This window comes from Phoenix dactylifera, unplaced genomic scaffold, assembly GCF_009389715.1.
Source record: "Phoenix dactylifera cultivar Barhee BC4 unplaced genomic scaffold, palm_55x_up_171113_PBpolish2nd_filt_p 000085F, whole genome shotgun sequence".
Classification (NCBI taxonomy): domain Eukaryota; kingdom Viridiplantae; phylum Streptophyta; class Magnoliopsida; order Arecales; family Arecaceae; genus Phoenix; species Phoenix dactylifera.
The window spans coordinates 653,186-673,218 of NW_024067677.1; the positions used below are offsets into that span (position 1 = coordinate 653,186).

The 20,033-nt window shown below is 36.9% G+C and overlaps 1 protein-coding gene across 4 annotated transcripts; it reads right to left on the minus strand.

Annotated features, from left to right (window-relative positions):
- Positions 1 to 250: 250 nt before the first annotated feature.
- On the minus strand, positions 251 to 14,902 carry LOC103716965 (protein OBERON 1). Of its 4 annotated transcripts, none has more exons than XM_008805186.4 (5): positions 14,583 to 14,902; positions 6,904 to 7,318; positions 4,479 to 5,047; positions 4,290 to 4,356; positions 251 to 938 (listed from the first exon to the last, which is right to left on the minus strand). In XM_008805186.4, exons 2-5 carry the CDS (start codon positions 7,286 to 7,288, stop codon positions 442 to 444), a joined length of 1,518 nt encoding a protein of 505 aa, XP_008803408.1. In that variant the 5' UTR covers positions 7,289 to 7,318; positions 14,583 to 14,902; the 3' UTR covers positions 251 to 441. The 4 variants fall into 4 exon arrangements, with proteins under 4 accessions (XP_008803408.1, XP_038972253.1, XP_026664208.1 ...); XM_039116325.1 differs by having other exon boundaries at positions 6,904 to 7,312; positions 14,583 to 14,764; XM_026808407.2 differs by having other exon boundaries at positions 6,904 to 7,312; positions 14,578 to 14,764.
- Positions 14,903 to 20,033: the final 5,131 nt, after the last annotated feature.

Consider the following 20,033-nt stretch of genomic DNA (forward strand, 5'->3'; position numbering starts at 1 on the left):
TCGTGTTTAGATGATTGTAAGCACCAAGATGAAAAGTGAAACATCAGCAATTATTATAGACTACAAACAGAGATAAAAAGAGGCCTATGCGGCCATCAGAATACCTATAACCAACAGTCAAAGATCATGAAAAAAATGAATGAATAGGAGACTGGCTCCCAGTTGATACAGAGAAAATGTTGATCATGAAGCTACCACGCAGATAAGTAGCCAGCATATTACATGAAGAGACCCTCAGTTCCACTTCAAATAAATGAAAAATTAGAGTGACTGACATTGGTGATTTACCAACTAAATTATGGCACACAGGATAAAACAAAGAATAACATATCAATTGTAGTACATTTATTTCTTAAGAAAATATTAATAATGTTATCCTTTTTCTCAATTGTGAAAACAAGATATATAACATAACAATGTAAACTGATATAGATACTTTGTTCAATTATCAGAGGTTAGCCCAAAGTGTTCATGAAGGATACTTTTGTTGGTTTGTCCAAAGCCTTTAGCTATTTTCATCATATTCCGGAGTTTTTCCTCCTCATGCCTTATTTGATCCACTCTGTCCAGAACATTGGCAAGAAGATTATCACAATCACCCCCATTAGGTAAAATAGAAATAGGATTTGCAAGAGCTGATCTTTCTGAATCAAGCTGTTGATATAAACTGAGAAGGTAATCTTTCTGATCATAAAGCTTTTCCTCCACAATTTTACAGTCCAGCTCTTGTGAACTTTTCAATTCTTGAAGTATCTTGTCTATATCATCTTCAAGCTTCACAGACACATTATCATAATCTGACAGCTGAGCTCCCCCATCAACTGTATCATTCTTTTGCAGAAGTTCGACCTCCTCTTTGAGACCCTCATTTATTTTATATCTTGTAATGTCTGGTGCCCCTAAAATTGTTATCTCATTTCCAAGATGGGAGGTATCTCCTGAATTGAAAAGGAAAGCTTTGTAAATTTACAAATATAGATTGGATGGAAATATCAAATTCTGAAAAAGAGATAGTATATAAAATCTAATATCAATATTTCTTGAAAAATTAAAAAAAAACATTGTCAACATTTTCCTAGAAGCTGCTATATGACTCCCCAAAGATGAATCATGGAACTACCGACAGGAATTCACATGTAAGATAAGGATATTGACCATCAAGAGCGACATTAAACGTCACTGAACAAAAAAGTTGAAACAAAACAAGGACAACACATGTTCTCATAATATTTCAAGCCTTGCATTGCTATTCTTTAAATATTTATATATCACCAAGGTCATGACAAAAGTAACAGCTTTGTGTGAATGGAATTAAATTGAGTATCTCCTAGTCATGAAAGGTTTGGCAGGAAAAAATCCAACGCACTCAAAATTGATCCTAAATATCGAAAATAATCACTCTTAGGAACTTCATGATCCTCAATTTTCACCTCACCTTTATTTTTAATCCTAAGTTGAATATAACTACAATCCATGTATTTTGTCTTGGTACTGTTTAATCTAAAATGCTTAGATTCTAATGTACTCCTCCATAATTCCAACTTAAGATTAACCTTCACCATAGTTTCATCCACTAAGACTATATCATCCACAAGTAGCATGTAACAAGGAATATCATCTTGAATATACCTAAAAAGCTCATCCATAACTAGCGTAAAAAGTAAGAACTCAAAGCAGATTTGTGGTGCAAACTTATTGTGATTGGAAATTCACATACTAGTAACTGCTCCATGATACATATCCTTAACCACATTAATATAACAAACAAAAACTCCTTTCTTTTCTAGCATCCATCATAAGACTTCTCAATAGAGACTTTATCATATGCTTTCTTTAAATTAATACAAACCATTTGAAGATCTTGCCTATTTTCTCTATATTTTGCAACCTCCGACAGAGAAAAATAGCTTCCATGGTACTTGATTTATAATTTTATGGTGGGTTTGATAAGAACAATGGAGTAAGATTACCTTGGTCTGGTTATTAATAATAGGGATTAGATATCTAGAATATTCCCAACAGGTTTCATCACAATTTGCAAATTCTTCCTTGGCTAGTTAAAAGAACAAAATTGGCTGAACCTATAATTAGTTTTCCAGAAAATTTCCAGATCTAAGCATGGAAAATGAATAAATACAACAACGATGAATTGAAAAAAAAAGAGAAAATCTTTTAGCTAGATAAGGGGCCGATGTAGCCAAGCGAAAATCCATTTATACAGTTTATTAATTATATGTCCTCTGGAATTACTTATTCATCTCTAATAGGTCCAAGCTTATAAAATTGGCAAATGTTATATAATTTTATAAAAATAAAATTAAAGAAAAACTTGGAGTTCATGGAATCAAAAGGCAATTTTGATATTTACAATCATTTGTTTAAATTTGACTCTTTATTTCCTAAAATATTCTGCCTCAAAGGATATTTAAAATGATTGGTTATATATAACGATTCTCAATAATTAGACATGATACATGACCCATTTGCTATATATGAAATTATAATGATGATATCTGGATTACTTATATGCATGGCCTATTATTCTTCATTCATCTACTTTGTAATTGACTCATTCTTCAAAGTTTAGTATTTGTTAATATTTTTAATTTTAAAAGAAATAAAAAAAAACTCACTATCCATGATTTGGTCCAATAACCCCTCTTACAATTTACGACTTGATCCCAATCTTAACAACATTAATGGAACATTGCACCAGCAGTAAAGCAATAGAAATGGCAGCTGCTATGGTAGCTTCTGACCCTCTATATTGGGAGCTATATGCCCAAACACTATATGAAGCCACCATGGCAAATATTGGAGCAGTTTTGGTCTGAAACCGCTATAGTGCGCTATAGCAAAATCACAGCTATATTTTAAAACAATGACAGATTTTAGTCAAAAGTTGATCTTCTTTTTTTGGGAAGTGACTTATCAAAAAACAAGCAATTGTCATCACAATTCATATACACTTGGGCTTCATATGCAAGTTATTTAGGCATAAGTAGGCTCTTAGTGGCTCATTATGCAGCCAAATAACACTGCAGTATAGTCACTAAGCCTTATATGCATATGCAGCTGCACTAGACCGCATTTTAAAACAACAATTAGAGCTCAAAGTGGGCTTGATGAGTGTTATTTACTGATAGGTGCCTATTGTGAGATTGAGATGGCCAATAATGATAAATGTCTAGAATTTTTGCTTGAGAAAGAACTTGCAGCAAAAGAGTGTCAATATCTCAATTTTCTCAATGTTCTTCAAAATGCCTCTCCTTGATGATGCATGCATTTGAGCTAGAGAAATGTTTCTTCACAACCTTTTCCCTTAGCATTTTTCTTATTTACTTTTATGGGTGTGGTTCCAAAAAACACCTATGCCAAGATTTGGAGCTGCCTCAAATAATTTTGTTTGTTCACGGGCATCTGTTAGGAAACCTTCAGTGATGAGTTTTCTGCAATAAGTACAGTTTACACCAGAGCCCTTTACCAACTATTTGTTGGTGTTACAATATTCTGACGACATAATACCCACAAATCTCCACATCCATGGAGATTCTTCGATTGATGTTTAATGTAAATCTAATGCTGATAGACTATCAAGCATGCTATGTGATTACCTTAACAATTTGATCGATGTTTAACAAAGTACATGGCACTAATTTTTTGGCAATACAGGACAGATTTTATCAGAAAGTCATCCCATGAACTTTTACAAGTGCCGTGAGAAGAATTGGAAGGCTTGTCAAGCACAAGACCCAGCCAACTGAAAATACTTCAAAGAAGATAAAAACATGATTTAAAAAGTTACCTTGCTCCTGCAGGAAAAGATTCCCATTAGATAACAAACATATCAATATCTGCATTCCATCCTAAGCGTTGATGTTAAATGTTAATGGCTTAAAGAAAACTGAACTACAATAAAAGTCTTATGCAGGCTTAGAAAATTTAAGACTGAGCAAAGCAGATGGTAAAAGCACTCAAGCAACCTTTAACGAAACATCCAGGCTTTCCTGAAATGAGATTAGAATAGATGGTGGGTGAAGGACCAAAAATATTTGGGCAACTGAGACTAAAATACTTGTACAGTGCTATTGCCCATGTACTTAAAAATATTTACAAGTCAGAATGATGTTTTATGGTACTAGGAATCAACATTTGAACATAGGCTTAATTTACACCTCTACCGGCATTTTTATAATACTACTTTATTTATACCGACTAGTACTGACTGTAACAAATGTGATGAGTGTCACAGTGCTAATCTCCTGAGAAAAAGTATAAGAAAATCTGACCTGCAGTAGGCAATGAGATGCTATCCTCCATCTTCCAGATTTCACCAAGAGGAACACCTTGTTTAAGCTGGATCAAATATCACACATCATGCTGTTGGTTGAGAAATCATAAATAAGGGGAGGGAAGAAATTCCCATTTCATTACATACGCAGTAGCTCAGAGTGAAAACTAAATCATAAAAATAGTACCTTAAGCAAGATCAATCCAATCCGGTTCTGCAAGCTCTTTGCTCCCATTCGTTCAGAGCCACGCAAGATGCAAAAGCCCAAATTTAGAATTTTTTCAATATCATTCCTGGAGTCAAGAGATTCACATGTTCTTATAAGCTTGGTCACATGTGACATAAGGTCGGATTTATTGTCACAGCGTCTGCAAAAATATTCCACATCCAAACCAATGGTTCCTCCAACAGTCCCACCCATGTAAGAACGAAGGGCACATTCAATATGTGCAACATGCCCACAGATAAGATTCGCATCCACAATTGCCTCACATCTAATAAAACTATAAGCTCCATATACCCAATCAACAGTTTTGCAGCACAGGATACAACAACAGTCACGACAGAAACCATATTCACTGCAGCAGATATCACAATCCTTGGCTGGCAATCCATTGCTTCGTTCTTTCTCTTGGAGGTTGCACATCTTATTTCCAGCTTTACAACCCCCAACCCACATTTCTGATACAGATCCAGAACATTCACTCATGTCCAAACTATATGGAGATACATGAATATGTAAGTTTTTCTCAGTACCTGCAAAATTTGAACACAGGCATGCAAGTATCAGCACTAGTGGATGAATATAATTATCTAGAACAGTAATATCTTGAAAAATATAAATAGATTTAATTTGGAACTATTACACCTACAATGGGGTGGCATTGATATAGAAGAATGAAATAACGGAATGGGGTTATAAATCAAGAAAGACAGAAGCACTGGACTTGCATTCTACAATAGAGTATGCAATTCTTGCATCTACTTGGTCAATGCAGCAATGTAATAATTAAAGCATTCTTTTCTAGGAAAAGATAATAATTAAAGTAGTTGGTGCACAGAAATATACCTGGGAATCTAGTAATATAGAAAAAATAAGAATTAATGGAAATAAAGAAAAAACTTGACCAACTAACATATTAAACTTGACAAACGTAGATACCCTTCTTTTCTTGTAGATCTGGTGAGTTTCTTCAACACTTGTACAATCTAGTAATGCATAATTAATCGACTTCTGGTGGAGAGTTGACACCAGACTGATAATCAATGGCTAAAACAAGATCCAACTGCAATATGAACCTTGATTTGTAATGCCAAATGAAGACAATGATGACATAGGGTTTCTATGGTTGTCAAAAGATAGTGAAAGAGGGTGATATTATGGTATCTGAACAGAGCACTTTTAAGGACACCAGTTAATAGTACCCAAATATGTAAAGGCTGATGTCGCACCATCTTCTACCTGTGACACCAGCAGAGCCTCCATAAAATAATAGTTTAAACAGATGCAAGGGATGAAAAATATCATCTAATACATGATGCTATGATTTCCATGCTGTTAACCAGTTGCCCAAGCAGTTCCCATTTGAAAGACTGTTAACTATCACAGGATATCAATTGTGAACATGGGAAAGGAAATCAGAGTAAACACTTGGGGTACTTGATGTAGTCTGAGATAATAAGTAGAAATACCAGTTGAGTTCCACGAAAAGAAAGATCATAAGGAAATCAATTAACCTTTTTAAATATTATATGAAATAGACCACAAGTGTCACATAACTTATTGGCATAATGAAGATTCAGAGGCAAAATTCAGCCAACATTAAGACTATTATGACTACCCCGATGGTTACTGAAACAAAACCATATTGTCAAAATACTATTGTCATACCAACTGATATCTATCTACCTACCAAGAAAGATAAAAAAAAACTACTACATGTATATCTGCATTATCAATGATTTCTCAATTTCTGTCGATGATTTAGAAACAATGTCAAATACTTTTAACAATCCAGGTTCGTGATTGAAGACAACATAGTAGTCCAGGCTTTGTTTTACCAAATTTTACATTTAGAAGTAGCACCACTGATGATACTGAAAAGTAAAGATAACTTGGGTTTTCAACATCAAAATCTTATCTTCCACATATGTACCAGTTACCTATTGTCACATACAGGTGCATGTATCACAGCCGCAAAATGTTGATTTTCGCTTCGATACCAGTTTTATCCTTTTTCTTCTTCTTTTGTTTCTATTTTTTTTGCTTGATGGAGAAGAAGTGCTTCCATTATCATCTTTTTGCAATTGTGATTATTCACAGGGGAGGTAATGAGGAAAACTTAGGCAGTTTATTAACTCATCTCAAGGATAACTAATAACTGTAATTTGTGTCTGAAGAATGCTTGAAAAGCACACATTCACTAAGATTTTCTATGAATGATGCAATACAGAGATTCAGTTAATAAAGTGACAATATCAGTACTAAATCAATTTGAATGCAAATTTAATAAAACAGAAGTACAGACTTAAAACCAAATCCAGTACAACAAGACTATTTTAACAGGATAGATTTAGCAGTATAAAAGATAATAGTAGAAGAAGACACATACTCAATGAAGTTGAACCTTTTCTTGGAGTGTGACCAGCGCAAGGAACCCTCCAAATAAAAGATGCAAAAAAGGAATCAACATCCTTGTCAGAAAATTCCTTCCGAATGTATTCTTCAAGTGATAATCTGCTTGGAAATCCCGACTTTTTGCCAGTAGCTTTTGGAAAATGGGCAGGGGGATAAAGATATCTATCAACCCAGTGGCCAGAAGCAGTTTTTCTATTCCCTACTTTCCACCGCCATTTATCTCCAGGATTGGGCCAATCTTCAGGAGCATAAGGCAAGCCTTCACCAGATGAACCACCTGCAACAGGTGTGGCAACTAGGAGCTTTCCATTTGAAGATGGAGTCTGATAATTACTCCCTTCTGACAGATCAACCTCCATGGACTTATTTCTTCTGGTGATTAACTGATACTAGGGACCCACAAAGCATCCAGTTAGTTCCCCACCCTAGATAATTCAAAAGGATCTTGCATTCTACATTTTCAGTAACTAGTCATTTGCATACTTTTGATTTGCAAAAAAATATGTTCAAGAAAAAAAAGCCAGCCATCAAGCAAATTGTTTGAAAGAAATGGGACTTCAAGAATACAAAAACATTAGCAATTCTAAAAACTTCTGGAAGAAAAGAGAGATTTAATATTTAAAAACAGCAGTTAAAGAGCTTTAATATTTAAAAACAGCAATTAAATCACTTTAGTAAATGTATATTTTAGGATTTGTTTTATGCTACAAAATACTCGACTCCAATTTGTTTGCAGGATTTTATTGACAACTGCTTACATACTCCTAAAATGGCATCAGTAATGCTACAGAATAAACCCCATAATTTACAATAGACCGGGACTCTCCACCAATACTAGCTGTCATTGATCTTGATATAGACATGAAAAAATGAATCAGAGTGCTTCTAAACCATAAATCAAATCTAAACATTAAACTGTGTTATTAAATTTTCTATTATGGGAATAATTGATGCATAAGTAGAAAATATCAACCCCTTGAGTTTTTGGCCAATAGATGCTTTATATGTTTAAATTATGTTTAATAGTAATGAATTTTCAATTTAGATTTTTTTATCACTGCTTTTGTATATTAGCAGTCTCAATTCTACTGACACAAAATGGATAATGGGCCTTTTAAATTGAGGATCCAAGCAGTTAATCATTATTGAAAATATTTAAAGGACTTAAAACATGATAACATATATATATATATATATATATATATATATATATGTACATATATATGGATATGTATATATATATGGATATGTATGTATATATATGTATGTATGTATGTATGTATATATATATATATATATATATATATATGCATATGTATGCATACACTTATGTTGTTAGAAGTTCTTAATATGCACCAAATGGACCCAAAATGGATGATAAAGAGCAAGTATGTTAAAACATATTGTAGGCAGTAAATTGGAAAGGAAACAATTGATTTTTAACTAGATATCTTAAATTATCTACATATATCTTTCACCAAAAAAAAGTGTAAACCAAAGTTCAATTATTTAAAAGCTCTGTAACCATAAATCTACCCCAACATTGAAATTGATGGTTTCAGGACCACCTTATGCATAAGTTGGGTGTAACCAAAAACACTGATCGTAAAAATTAAAAGTTGAAACTTTTAATTTTTGGTCATTGGCAATGGTCATTTTAGGCATTATAGATCAGTTTATTTTGAAGATGCAGATCGTGCACCAGGCCCCTCCCTTTTCCTTTGTCTAGTGTTAAAAGAATGTTGGAAAGGCTCGAGAAGGCCTTCCTAACAACATTTGTAAGTGGTGGAAAACTTTCTGCCTTTCCCTCTTCCCTTCACGGCAAAAATCATACTGATTTAGTATTTCAAAAAAAAGATCTAAGCTTAAATAAGGTGTGCTTCTTCTCTCCTATCTCATTTTCTCTTTTTTTTTAGCTTGAAAAAATAGCCCAAAAATTGAGAGATCATGCCAAATTTTTTTATTTGGGCTTGATTTTATTATATGTTGTACATCTATAGACGAACTAAACAAAGACATAAAAATTTTAAATTTTTGGACTATATATAATTTTTACAATTAAAAATATATTTTTGGATTAAAAAATAAAAAAATATTAAAAAGAATAAAAATTAAAAAATATAAAATTAGAAGCATATTTAGAGGCATGCAAACTACTCTCCAGCAAAATTTGGTATCCATTTATTCAAATTTTGCTGCGATCATGCGCATAGTGACCTAGGCCTAAATTTGAAAAAAAAAATGAGAAATAAGTAGCCTTTAATGCATGCCCAAGAGTCTAAAAAAAATATATACAGCATCTATTATTGGGTTTTACATTGATCTGAGCAAAAATTAATTTTTGAAATATTAATATTTTAAAATTATTTTAAAAATTTAAAAAATAATTAAAAATATATAAATAACAGCAAAAATTATGAAAAATTAGTAGTATGTATTACATAATTCAGAAGTAATTTCAAAAGCAGAAAATATATTTTTCTGAATTTATGATATTTAAACATATTTTTTAATCTAAAAATTATTAAAAACATATAAATAAGCAAAAATATATAAAAAAATAATATTATGAATTAGATAAATCAAATATATTTTCTGGTGTAAAAAAATTTATTTTCATCATAACAAAATTTTGCCATTTTTAAAAAATTGATAAATTAATGTAGTTGATAAATTTCGTAAAAATAGAGCCATTAAGAAAAAAGGAGTCAGAACATGAAATTGGTTAAGATCCTGGGCAAATGCTCTATGATCGGTACCATTGAAAGTACAACTAGTGCAACACAGAGTTCAAGGAAGAAGAGGTAACCAAGTTGAAGCAATAGTTAGCTGGTGGTTACATGATGCATCTATGTGCCAAAAATGCCTACATGAGGTTTGACAGCTGATGAAGAAGCACTTCGATTATTTCAGAGCAGCGAAGTAGAGGATTTCCAAGAAGAAGGCGGAGGTGGAACTTCGAGCGGCAGAACCACCTCTCTATTACTCTAGAGAGTCAGAGGAGGTGTCCGCTCCAACTGACGAGGAGGCACAGATTCAGGTTGCCATGCAAGCGAGCTTGGATGAATAATGGCAGCAGAATGAGGTGGCCAGGCATAGGGGTCGATTTGAGCCCTCATATTATAAGTCAGGCTTCGATTCTATGAGCAGCAGTGCAGATCCAGAGCTCAGAAGAACCTCCTCAGTCAGAAAGGCCATCAACAGAGGTGATGGTCGTATTGCATCTATGTTAGGAGCTTTTGGCAGCAAAAAGAAGTCATCCAGAAAGATTCCACGAGGAGCAGCAATCGATGATATACATCCATATACCTTCTCTAGCAGAGATTGGAAGAACCAGAGGATTGACTCAATGTTGAAGAAGAATAAGAAGGATATGTGGCGAGCTATTGAATCTTGATACCACTTCAGCCACATCCCACTGAATGTGGCAGACAATACGTACTATAGGTCTTCCATTTCCACCATACGACTGTCGATCCCGATGTAGATCATCCAAGCCTGAAGGACATCTACGGTGAGCTTCTTGACAGTAATAAGGAGCTGGAGAAATGGATTGCCCCATACGAGAGCAAGTTGCATACACATGGACTGACGGTAATGTGTAATAGTTGGACCGGTCCTACCAAGCAAAGTATTATCAACTTTCTGACATATTGTGATACAAAAGCTTTCTTTCACAAGTCGATTGGTGCTTTTGATCACGTGCACGACACCACGTACATTCTCAAACTGATGGAGAAGGTGATTTATTAAGTAGGAAAGGGAAATGTCGTACAGGTCATCACTAATAATGGGCCACAATATAAAGCCATCGGGGAAATCTTGTGGAGCGGCAGCCACATACTTTTTAGATTCCATATGCTGCACATTGTATCGACCTCATGTTGAGATAGTGGAGACAGCCCAAACCATCACTAGATATATTTGTAACCATGCATGAGTCCTTTCACTGATAAGGAGGTATGCAGAGGAAGAGATCTTAAGACCAAAAATCACACGGTTTACTACCAACTACGTTGTACTTGATAGCCTTCTTAAGAAGAAAGCAGCCCTATGTTAAATATTTGTCAGTCCTGAGTAACAAAAAGTAGATATATGAGGATCGACACTGAAGGAAGTATTGTCGAGGACTTGGTGACGAGGTAGATATTCTGACAGCGGGCCACTACAATAGTGAAGGCTATCATACCATTATATGAAGTGCTTCGGATCGTGGACAATGAGAGGTACCCCCAGATGGGCTTCTTGTATCACATTATGGAGAAGGCAAAAATTCAGATTATGGAGGCAAATCCAACATATGCCCACGCGTACATATACATCATTGAGTGGTGGTGGAACTACCACATGGGTAGGTACTTGCATATAGCAGGTAAGTAAGAACATTGAAAATTAGACTGCTCCTGTACTTGTATAATTTACTAAGAAAATATCGAACTCTATCTACAGCATACTACCTGAACCCTCTGTTTCAGCATACCGTAGCTGGAATCGATATTTATGACAAACTTCTGACCGCTCTGTATAATATAATTTACAAGATGAAGCCTGATCCAGAAGTCGCAGCTCTATGTCTACAAGAGGTTAGTTAACTTCAGTGACATGTGTAACTTAACTGGTATTTTTAATTATTAACATAGTACAATGCAGTTTTTTTTCACAAACCAAAATATTTAGAGAGGGCACAGCTTTGGAGTCTCAGCAGCTGATGTAAGTAAGAAAAGTATGAATTCAAGTATATTACATATCAGGAAGACATTTACCTGGCATTAAATGGTTACTAATATGGTACTATCTTATATATAATTTTTTTCAATATTTTTGCAATTGAATGGTGGATTCATTTTGGATTGACCGGATCCTCTTTCAGACGGTTTCCTCGAGTGACTGTGAGCGCAACTGGTCCACCTTCGCCCTCATCCACAACAAACAAAGAAACCGTTTGACACAGAAGCGCCTTAACGACTTTGTATATATTCACTACAATCTAAAGTTGAGGCTGAAGTGCATTTAGAGAAAAGTGGACCTAAAGTATACAGATCCGATCCATAGTGCTTTGGTTGATGATAAGGATGATCCTATAATCAGATGGCTATGGGCCAGCAGCAGGAGCCAGATCTTCATAAGCGATGATCGCCTCCATGACCGGCCAATTTCGTAGCCAGCGAGGCTAGGGTCGATGCAAGGCAATGGGCAGAAAACAATATTCCACGCATCCTTCCACGTAGCCACAGAAGAGCCGGTTACCACATAACTCCTTCTCAGAGATATTCTCTCGGAGATATGATCGAGAGATGCTTAGATGAGGCCACTATGCTATCCGGTCAACTCGGTCAGAAAGGCGACATATCTTTCCAACACAGCCAGGCAAAGAGGGACACGAAGGGTAAGCAGACAGCAAGTGACACGAAGGATAAGAAGAATAAAAAGAAAACAAAAGGCACTTGCAGCCTCAATAGAGAGTGTCGAGAAGAAGTCAGTTCACTCAAATTCAGAGACCAGAAGCAGCAGTTCTGATGGTCATGAAACTGCTAGCTAGAAAAGTAGAGGACGGGATACCACCATTTATGAGATACAACTGCAGGGTGGTCTTTGATTCACCGGTAAATCCTAGTTTATGCATATTATACAGGATAGAAACGACGGTGCACGATTTGATGAAGCCCGTAATGATCCAAATGCATATAGAAGATGGGCTCCTCAAGGTCATTTAGGAGAACACAATGCAGCCGCAGATGATCTCGCACATGAAGTAAAATCCATAGATGTATCTGGTTTTGAGTCGTATATTAGATCATATTACCCGCAGCCACAGATAGCTTATGACCCATATGGATACGGATATGGATATGGTGCGTCTGAAACATCTTCCGGTGATTACCACCCTACGCAGCCTGGAGCATCTTACAGATCGAATTTTGTTATCAGCTTATTCGGATGGGCTTCTTCATAGCCATTTTATCAGCCAAAGGACACTTCTCGAAGCCAAAGCTTCAGCGAGAGATCCGAGAGTGCATATAATTCGAAGCGCGTTCCTTCTGGGTTGAACATATAAGACTACAACACCATTTGGTTAGAGACATGGGCCGATGTGCCTCCTGACTATACTGATGATCTGAATATCTATGAGAGGCATCGCCATTTGATGAGATTTTAAATATCAATATGTATATTGTATATTAAATATATGTAATTAATTATGTTATTTTATAATTTTCATCTCACTACTTGGTTTGAAGATATTTCATGTTGCTTCTTGTAGCACACAGCATCTCACTAATTATTTTATGATTTGTATTGTTTTAAATAATAAGATGCATCATTTAGGTTAAACCTAGATCATAGAAATAAAAAAAATTAAAAAAATAAAAAATATCAAAAAAATATCAAAAAAATCAAATTTGACTTAAAATAATTTAAAAAATTTAAAAAGAGTGATTATCAATTAAATCGACTTAAAAACTCCACAAAGAAAAAAAAGGTATGCCGCTATGGAACTGGCACGCCCTACCATACTAACTCATCTACCGACCGGTACGGGTCCTGATATCGGTTCGGCGGACTTTGCTCAAAACAAATCTAAATGCATGGAAAAAAAAGACAAGAAAAAGGAAAGAGAACAAGAAAGAGCAAATCCTCTCCCTTCCTCCCGTATGCTTTCTACTCCCCCATCCCAATGTACACACCCACCATCATGGATGAATTTACACCAACGATTCACTGATTATGATCATGGCATTGGCCTCCATATGACTAGTGCACACATCAATTACCCCCTGCAGTTGCCGCCACATGCCAGCTATTGCCTGATCTGAAACTTTGCAAGTCTTCCAAGTTTTACAAGTATCATTATTAACATTTTAACATAAAGTATTTAAAACAAGTCACAATGTAGTTATCTTCATCATCAATGATCAAAGTGAAAACAAAAAAACTTCTTCGTTAATCCATATCAAACTTTGACTAGCAATAAGTAGAATTCCAGCTGAAGGTAAAAATATAAAACCATCAATTTATAAAATAAATGATAGAAATAGAACCATGAATCTCAAAAGATTTCATTAGGACAACAGACAAGGTTTTCTTAGCATGTTGGCTGATATCTTAGCACCAATTCCTGTGGAGGATAGGTTTGATTAGCCTGCCCGCTAACACCTTAGGAATTCATTCCCTTGCAGGGGACTAGGTGGGATTTTATACTCAGAGAAAAGGAAGTCAATGGAAAGGGGGGACAAGGATGATAGAAATGTCAACAGCGGAAGTATTTCTTACCCAAACAAACAAACCAATCAAGAATCTAGACATGGTATATCAAAAACTATAATCGTTGAAAAAGATAGGCGCCTAAAGTTTTTTCCCTGTGTTGAATTAAAAACCAGAAAAAAAGAAAAAAGCACGAATGAAAAATGCAGAAAAGACCGAGCCCAGAGGAAATTCCCCAATTAATCAAAGAGTACATGAACTCAAACAAAACGATCAGCTTGCGACTGACACTCAATCTGAATCGAGAAAGTAGAGCAGAAAGAATCAGAGTCAAAATCTTGAGAGAGCTAGGGTTTTGAAAAAATCGTTCATTTCCGTGGATTTCTACAAATCTTTTATTCAGTTTCAAAGATTTAGAAAGGAAAAGGAGGCGGACAAGGATTACCGTACAGAGAACTAGAATTCGTAAATCGGAGTGACCATCAAACAGCAGCGAAGGAATCTGATTTCGATTGGTCCCCTTCCTTTCTGGATCGAGGAAGAGAGAGCGAGACGAACGAGTGAAGGTGCGGGGCTCGGGGGGTTGTATCTTTCGGCGGTGGCCCTCTTGAACCCCAGATTCGAGTTACCGAAATGCCCTCGGAGTCCGAGCAGGAGCTATGCCACCTTAAAGTTCACAGGCGGTTAGGGACCGATATCCCTTCTGGCTCCGTATCGATTCAAAAGAAAATTTAAAAGCAAAAAGAAAAGAAAAGAAAATAAATAAAATGCTCTGCCTTTGCCCCTTATATTCAATAGGATGGCGAAGGGCAAGCGAGCTATTTGCTTATTTTCTATTCTTATTTTTATTTTATTTTGTTTCATTTGATGATTAGAGAAATATGTTGTTACAACATGGACCTGCCCACAAGGGACATAATTGAGTAGGCCCTCAGGGCCATGTGCCACGATACCCCATGAGACCCACTTAATTGTGATACCGTATGCATCCCATGACTAGACCTGACCATAGTTTGGTTCTAACCAGGGAACCGAACCAGGAAAAACCGGACCGGAATCGGAATCGTGTTTCACGGTTCTTAATCGAACCGGAACCGTGTCTCATGGATCTTAACCGAACCGGAACCTTAAGGAATACGGTTCGGTTAAGGTTCCAGGTTTGATGGAACCGGAACCGGCGGTTCGGTTCCGGTTCGAACCGAAAAAATAACTATTTTACCCCTCATAACAACTAAAAAATAGCTAGTTTGAGGGGCATTTTGGGAAACGACTATTTTACCCCTCCTAACAACTAAAAAACGACTAGTTTGAGGGGCATTTTGGAAAACGAAATTATCCCCAACACTATATATACCTCTCCAAATCAATTTTTTCACCACACCACTCAATCTTCCAATCTCTCTCTCAATATTTCACTCTCTCAATTATTCAATCTATTCCAATTCTCTACACATTCCATAACCTTCCCATATTTTTATTTTTTTCAATCTAATTATCAAAAATGTCTTCCTCCCGCTCAAATAAAGGCAAGAAAATATATGTTCCAAACCCAAATTCTTGAGATCCAAATTACCGACCCCCCTCTATTGATGAGTAAATAATAAAATGAGGTACAAATTATCATTTTGTATTAGTTACACAATCTATTTGTATTTAAAATTTTTTTCCAAATTAATTACACAATCTATTTTTTTTAAAATTTTATAACCGGAACCGGAACCGTCTAGAACCGGAACCGGAACCGGCGATTCTAGAACCAAAACCGAACCGACTATTTTCGGTTCCAGTTAAGATTCTAGGTTTTTGTGGAACCGGAACCGGTGGTTCCATAACTGGAACCGGCGGTTCCGGAATCGTGGTCAGGTCTACCCACGACAAGGACACTGCATGGGAACCAGTGGCTATTTATCTGCTCCGTGGATACCAGCGTCTAGAGCCAACGCAGTCCCTCTCGGTGTTCAGTGGCGCAACAATCCTCCAAACGTTCCCATCATAGAAGCACCTAATGGGATGTCTGAGACTCTCCTTTTGCTCGAGTAGCGCCATAAACAATATTTTTTTACTTGGGAGCTTCCATCCTCTAGCTTCCTCGAAGTCAATTTTGACGGATCGATATTGGATGAAGAGAATAGAGGGGGCGCGGGCTTTGTTATCAGGGACTCACGTTCGAAGGTAGTAGCCGCTGGTGGCTGTCAGCTCTCATACACCACTGTTTCTGAAGCCGAGCTAGGAGCGGCTTGGGTGGATATTCGCTCGCCGCGTGTTGCGGGCCGATTCTATTATCTTGGAGAGTAACTCAGTCACCGTAATAGATTGGATTCAGGGGGTCCGAGTGGTCTGAGTTGGGATCACCCCCTGCTTCAGGATATTTGGGCGATAGCCAGGGACGGGGTGGCATTTCAGGCCAAGCACGTTTTAGGAAGGCCAATGGCATTGCAGACTGGGGGGCCGCTTACATGGCTAACTACTCTGGCAGCATATTGTGGACCTGGGAAGAGAGTTGCCTAGGGTATTTTGTGATGTGTTATTTTCTGATTTATTGGATTTGTCCGTACTCGTATAGTCTGACTCGCCCGCCTTAGCAAAAAAAAAAAGAAGAAGCACCCAGTGTTCTCTGCCGTCCACCAAAGGATATATGGAAGCTTCATATCCCAATCGCTTATGTATCCCACACAATTCCAAGGAGGAGGAATCTTACCGACTGAATTGTCTTTTTTATTGCGCCGCACTCCAGAGAGTTTATTTGGACAAGTATAGCAGGTATATCTTCTTCCTTATATCATTTTCTTTCTCTTTGATTTTGGCAGATTGAGTCGTATGAATTGCCGTTTTTACAACAACAACAACAATAAATAATAATAATAATAATAATAATAATAATAATAATAATTAAAAAATAAAAAAAAAATGGACGACCGTCGCTACTCGTCAAAAACCGAGACGTCTAGAACAACACGGTGATACGTGAAGCTTTTGGTAGACCCATAAAGGTCGACGACATAGCTGTCACCTTGGCTCAGGTAGCCAAGGTTGCGGGTTCCTGGGTGACCAACAAAAGGCTACTTAAGGAGAACACCTTTGTTTTTTGCCCCTCGAACGAGGTCGTTCAGAGGCTGATGGCATTGGGGCACATAAGGGGTGACGATTTCTCTCTCCTAGTGAGCCAATGGGACCAAGTATCCCCCATAAGCTGCAATTAATATAAGGTGAGCTTCAGTTTGATTGACCTTCCTCTCATTTGCTGGAATGGAGAGGCAGTAGAGAGTATCATTGCTGGCTTTGGAGTGTTGGTTCGAACAAGCAGGACATACCTTGGCTGGGAAGACCTCACAAGCTTCGACCTGCTCTTCCTCTGCGAGGACTTGGCGCCATCCCAGGTGATAGCCAGGTGAGAGTGCAGGTGGCTGATGTTTTCTGTGCCCTTAAAAAAAAATCTCTTGCTATCTCTGATCATGTTGCGGCTTCCTATCCGGAACCCGCCAGTGCTAAGAGAAGTGCCCGCCTACGCAGCAAGAAGATTAAAGCCCTTAGGTTGGAAGAACACGGTCTGAAGGAAGAAGACATTATGTTTATCAACTCGCTTACCACTGGTGACCTTGTTAAGCTGGGGAAACGCTGTGGCTTGATCCTATCCAAGGATGGTGCGGCTTCAGTTAGCATAATGAAGAACCTAGAACTACAGCGCTGCAACCTCAATGTCTCAGTTGCCCGAGTGAATATTGTATGAATCCTCCAGCTCTGTTGTGCTCCGTTTTGGATTTCTTGGATTCTGTCATGTTCTCTATGCAATGCTGAATTAATTTTGGTCCATCAGTGGTGCGCATCTATTGGCAGTTGCCAAAGTAGGTGTGGTGCAGTGGTATGTTTGGTTCTCATTGAATGGAAAGTGTTTTTTCCTTTACTCTCTTTTCTGCTCCCCTTCGCTGGATACTCACTTCTTCCCAAGCTTTCTTCAAATCACTTTAGCCCAGGTTTTTTTGCTTACTCTATGTCAATGTATCTTGTTAGAGTAATAGAGCCTCATCGCAATCAGTTGCTGGAGCCTCTAGAAAGAAAGAAACAACAAGCTCTTCCGGTTCAAAGCTAAATCAGCGAGGAAAACGGCAAAGCAAGCGGTTCTTCTTTTTCAAAGCTGGACCTCTACATCTAGTGAAGATGAGTATAAACAGGTGGGATTAATCTCATGGGCAATGGAAACAGGATCGACTCAATACTGCCTTCCCATAGGCTGTAGAAACTCCTTTTGGGACAAGAGGCCTCAGCTCTCCGAATTGAGGCTTTGATGGGACAGGACCATGCAACTCATGCATTGGAGAAGATGGGCCCTCAAGCACCCACCTTGAGACTTCACACGTGAAGCTCTCCACAAGCCGACCAGTGGCATCGCATATAGCACTGAACTTTCAATCTTTCGACTTCTCCCAATGATTTGGGGTTAGCTTTAAGAACTAGCTTTTGATTCATAATTATACATCTTTCTCATGCAACTTATCATATGTTTCAGCTGCTCTACCTCTAGTGCAATCGAGCAATCAGAATTTTCTCTTCAAAACTTTTATTTCTAATTGCCAAGATTACTAACTCTATCAAGAGGTATGCCAGATCTAACAATTTGTGAGAAATACATGCCTGGTTTACTAAGGCTGGCACCAATGTGGAAGCTTGTCAAAGACTAGTAGAATGGAGCCAATTAAGTATTCTTTAGTTCTTATAGGTTGACCGGTTCAACCAATCTGTAATGTTTTCCGTTCTTTGTTATATCAATTTTGTACATAGCATCATACCCTATCGTACCGTTTCAGTGTAAGTTGAATTGAGATGTTATGATGCAAAAAGGCCAATATACACAAGATACTCTAGAAGCACCCTGTAAGGAACTCACATAGGATGCAACTAGTGGTTGTTGATTGGCTAAAGTAGGCACACAAAGCAAATTTATGCAAACATAATTCCGACATAGGATGCAACACACAGTTGTTGAATCGCTAAAGTGGGCACCACAAGGCAAGTTTATGCAAACACAGTACAACCAGCGACTGTGCAACAAATCACCAAATACCTGCCGTGCACCGAAACATGTAGACTATCGCTGGGATGTGGTGCTTCGTATGGCCAAGCTCATGAGTAGTAGTCTTTGGTCATCGAGACTAAGTCAAGTATATATACTTTTAACAATATTATATATTATTTATAGTATATAATATTAATTTAATATTTTAAAAATATATACATTTTAATCTCACCTAACTCCTTGCTCCTTACCTTTTTTTTATGTTTTCTTTAACCATATTTTTAAATTATGACTAAAGATCAAACCTCAAGCTCCTGTTGATATTCGAATTAACTCATGTTAATCTCGAGTATTAATTTTTTTTTTTTTTATCGAGTCAAGTTCAAACTTAATACTAAGACTTAATAGACCTTAAGTCAAGTTTTGAGCTTAATATTAGGACTTAATCGATCTCGAGTCAAGCTTCGAGCCAAGTATTTTGAATTAAGTCAAGCTCAAGCCTATTTACTCGACTCGGCTCGATTGCACCCCTATTAAAATCATGCATTGCTTCATATTATTTAAACGGGTCATTTTTTGACCCCTTGATATATCTCTAAATCATCAAGCTTTTTTGGTACATAAGTAAATCATTTAATCACATCCAATAGCTTGAATCATCACCACCAGTCCGGATCATCACCATTAGTCTGGATCATCACCATCAGTCCGGTCACAACTAACCGGATCTAATTTGGAACCCGATTAATTGGATTCTAATCCACCTCTCTATCCATTAATTATAGGCTAATTTTAAACCTTGCCAATGATCATACATTTAACATTTAAAGAATTATATGAAGGCTATTCGGCAAATCAGATATGGAGCCCTTGGTCACATGGAAGTTTTC

What these genes read in the sequence shown, in the direction of transcription:
- LOC103716965 (XM_008805186.4), bottom strand. Translation starts at nt 7,288, where the DNA reads ATGGAGGTTGATCTGTCAGAAGGGAGTAATTATCAGACTCCATCTTCA. An exon ending in TTGGATTGATCTTGCTTAAG is followed by an intron (nt 4,357 to 4,478) that starts GTACTATTTTTA and finishes TATTTGATCCAG; the next exon opens with CTTAAACAAGGTGTTCCTCT. An exon ending in CATCTCATTGCCTACTGCAG is followed by an intron (nt 939 to 4,289) that starts GTCAGATTTTCT and finishes TTTTCAATTCAG; the next exon opens with GAGATACCTCCCATCTTGGA.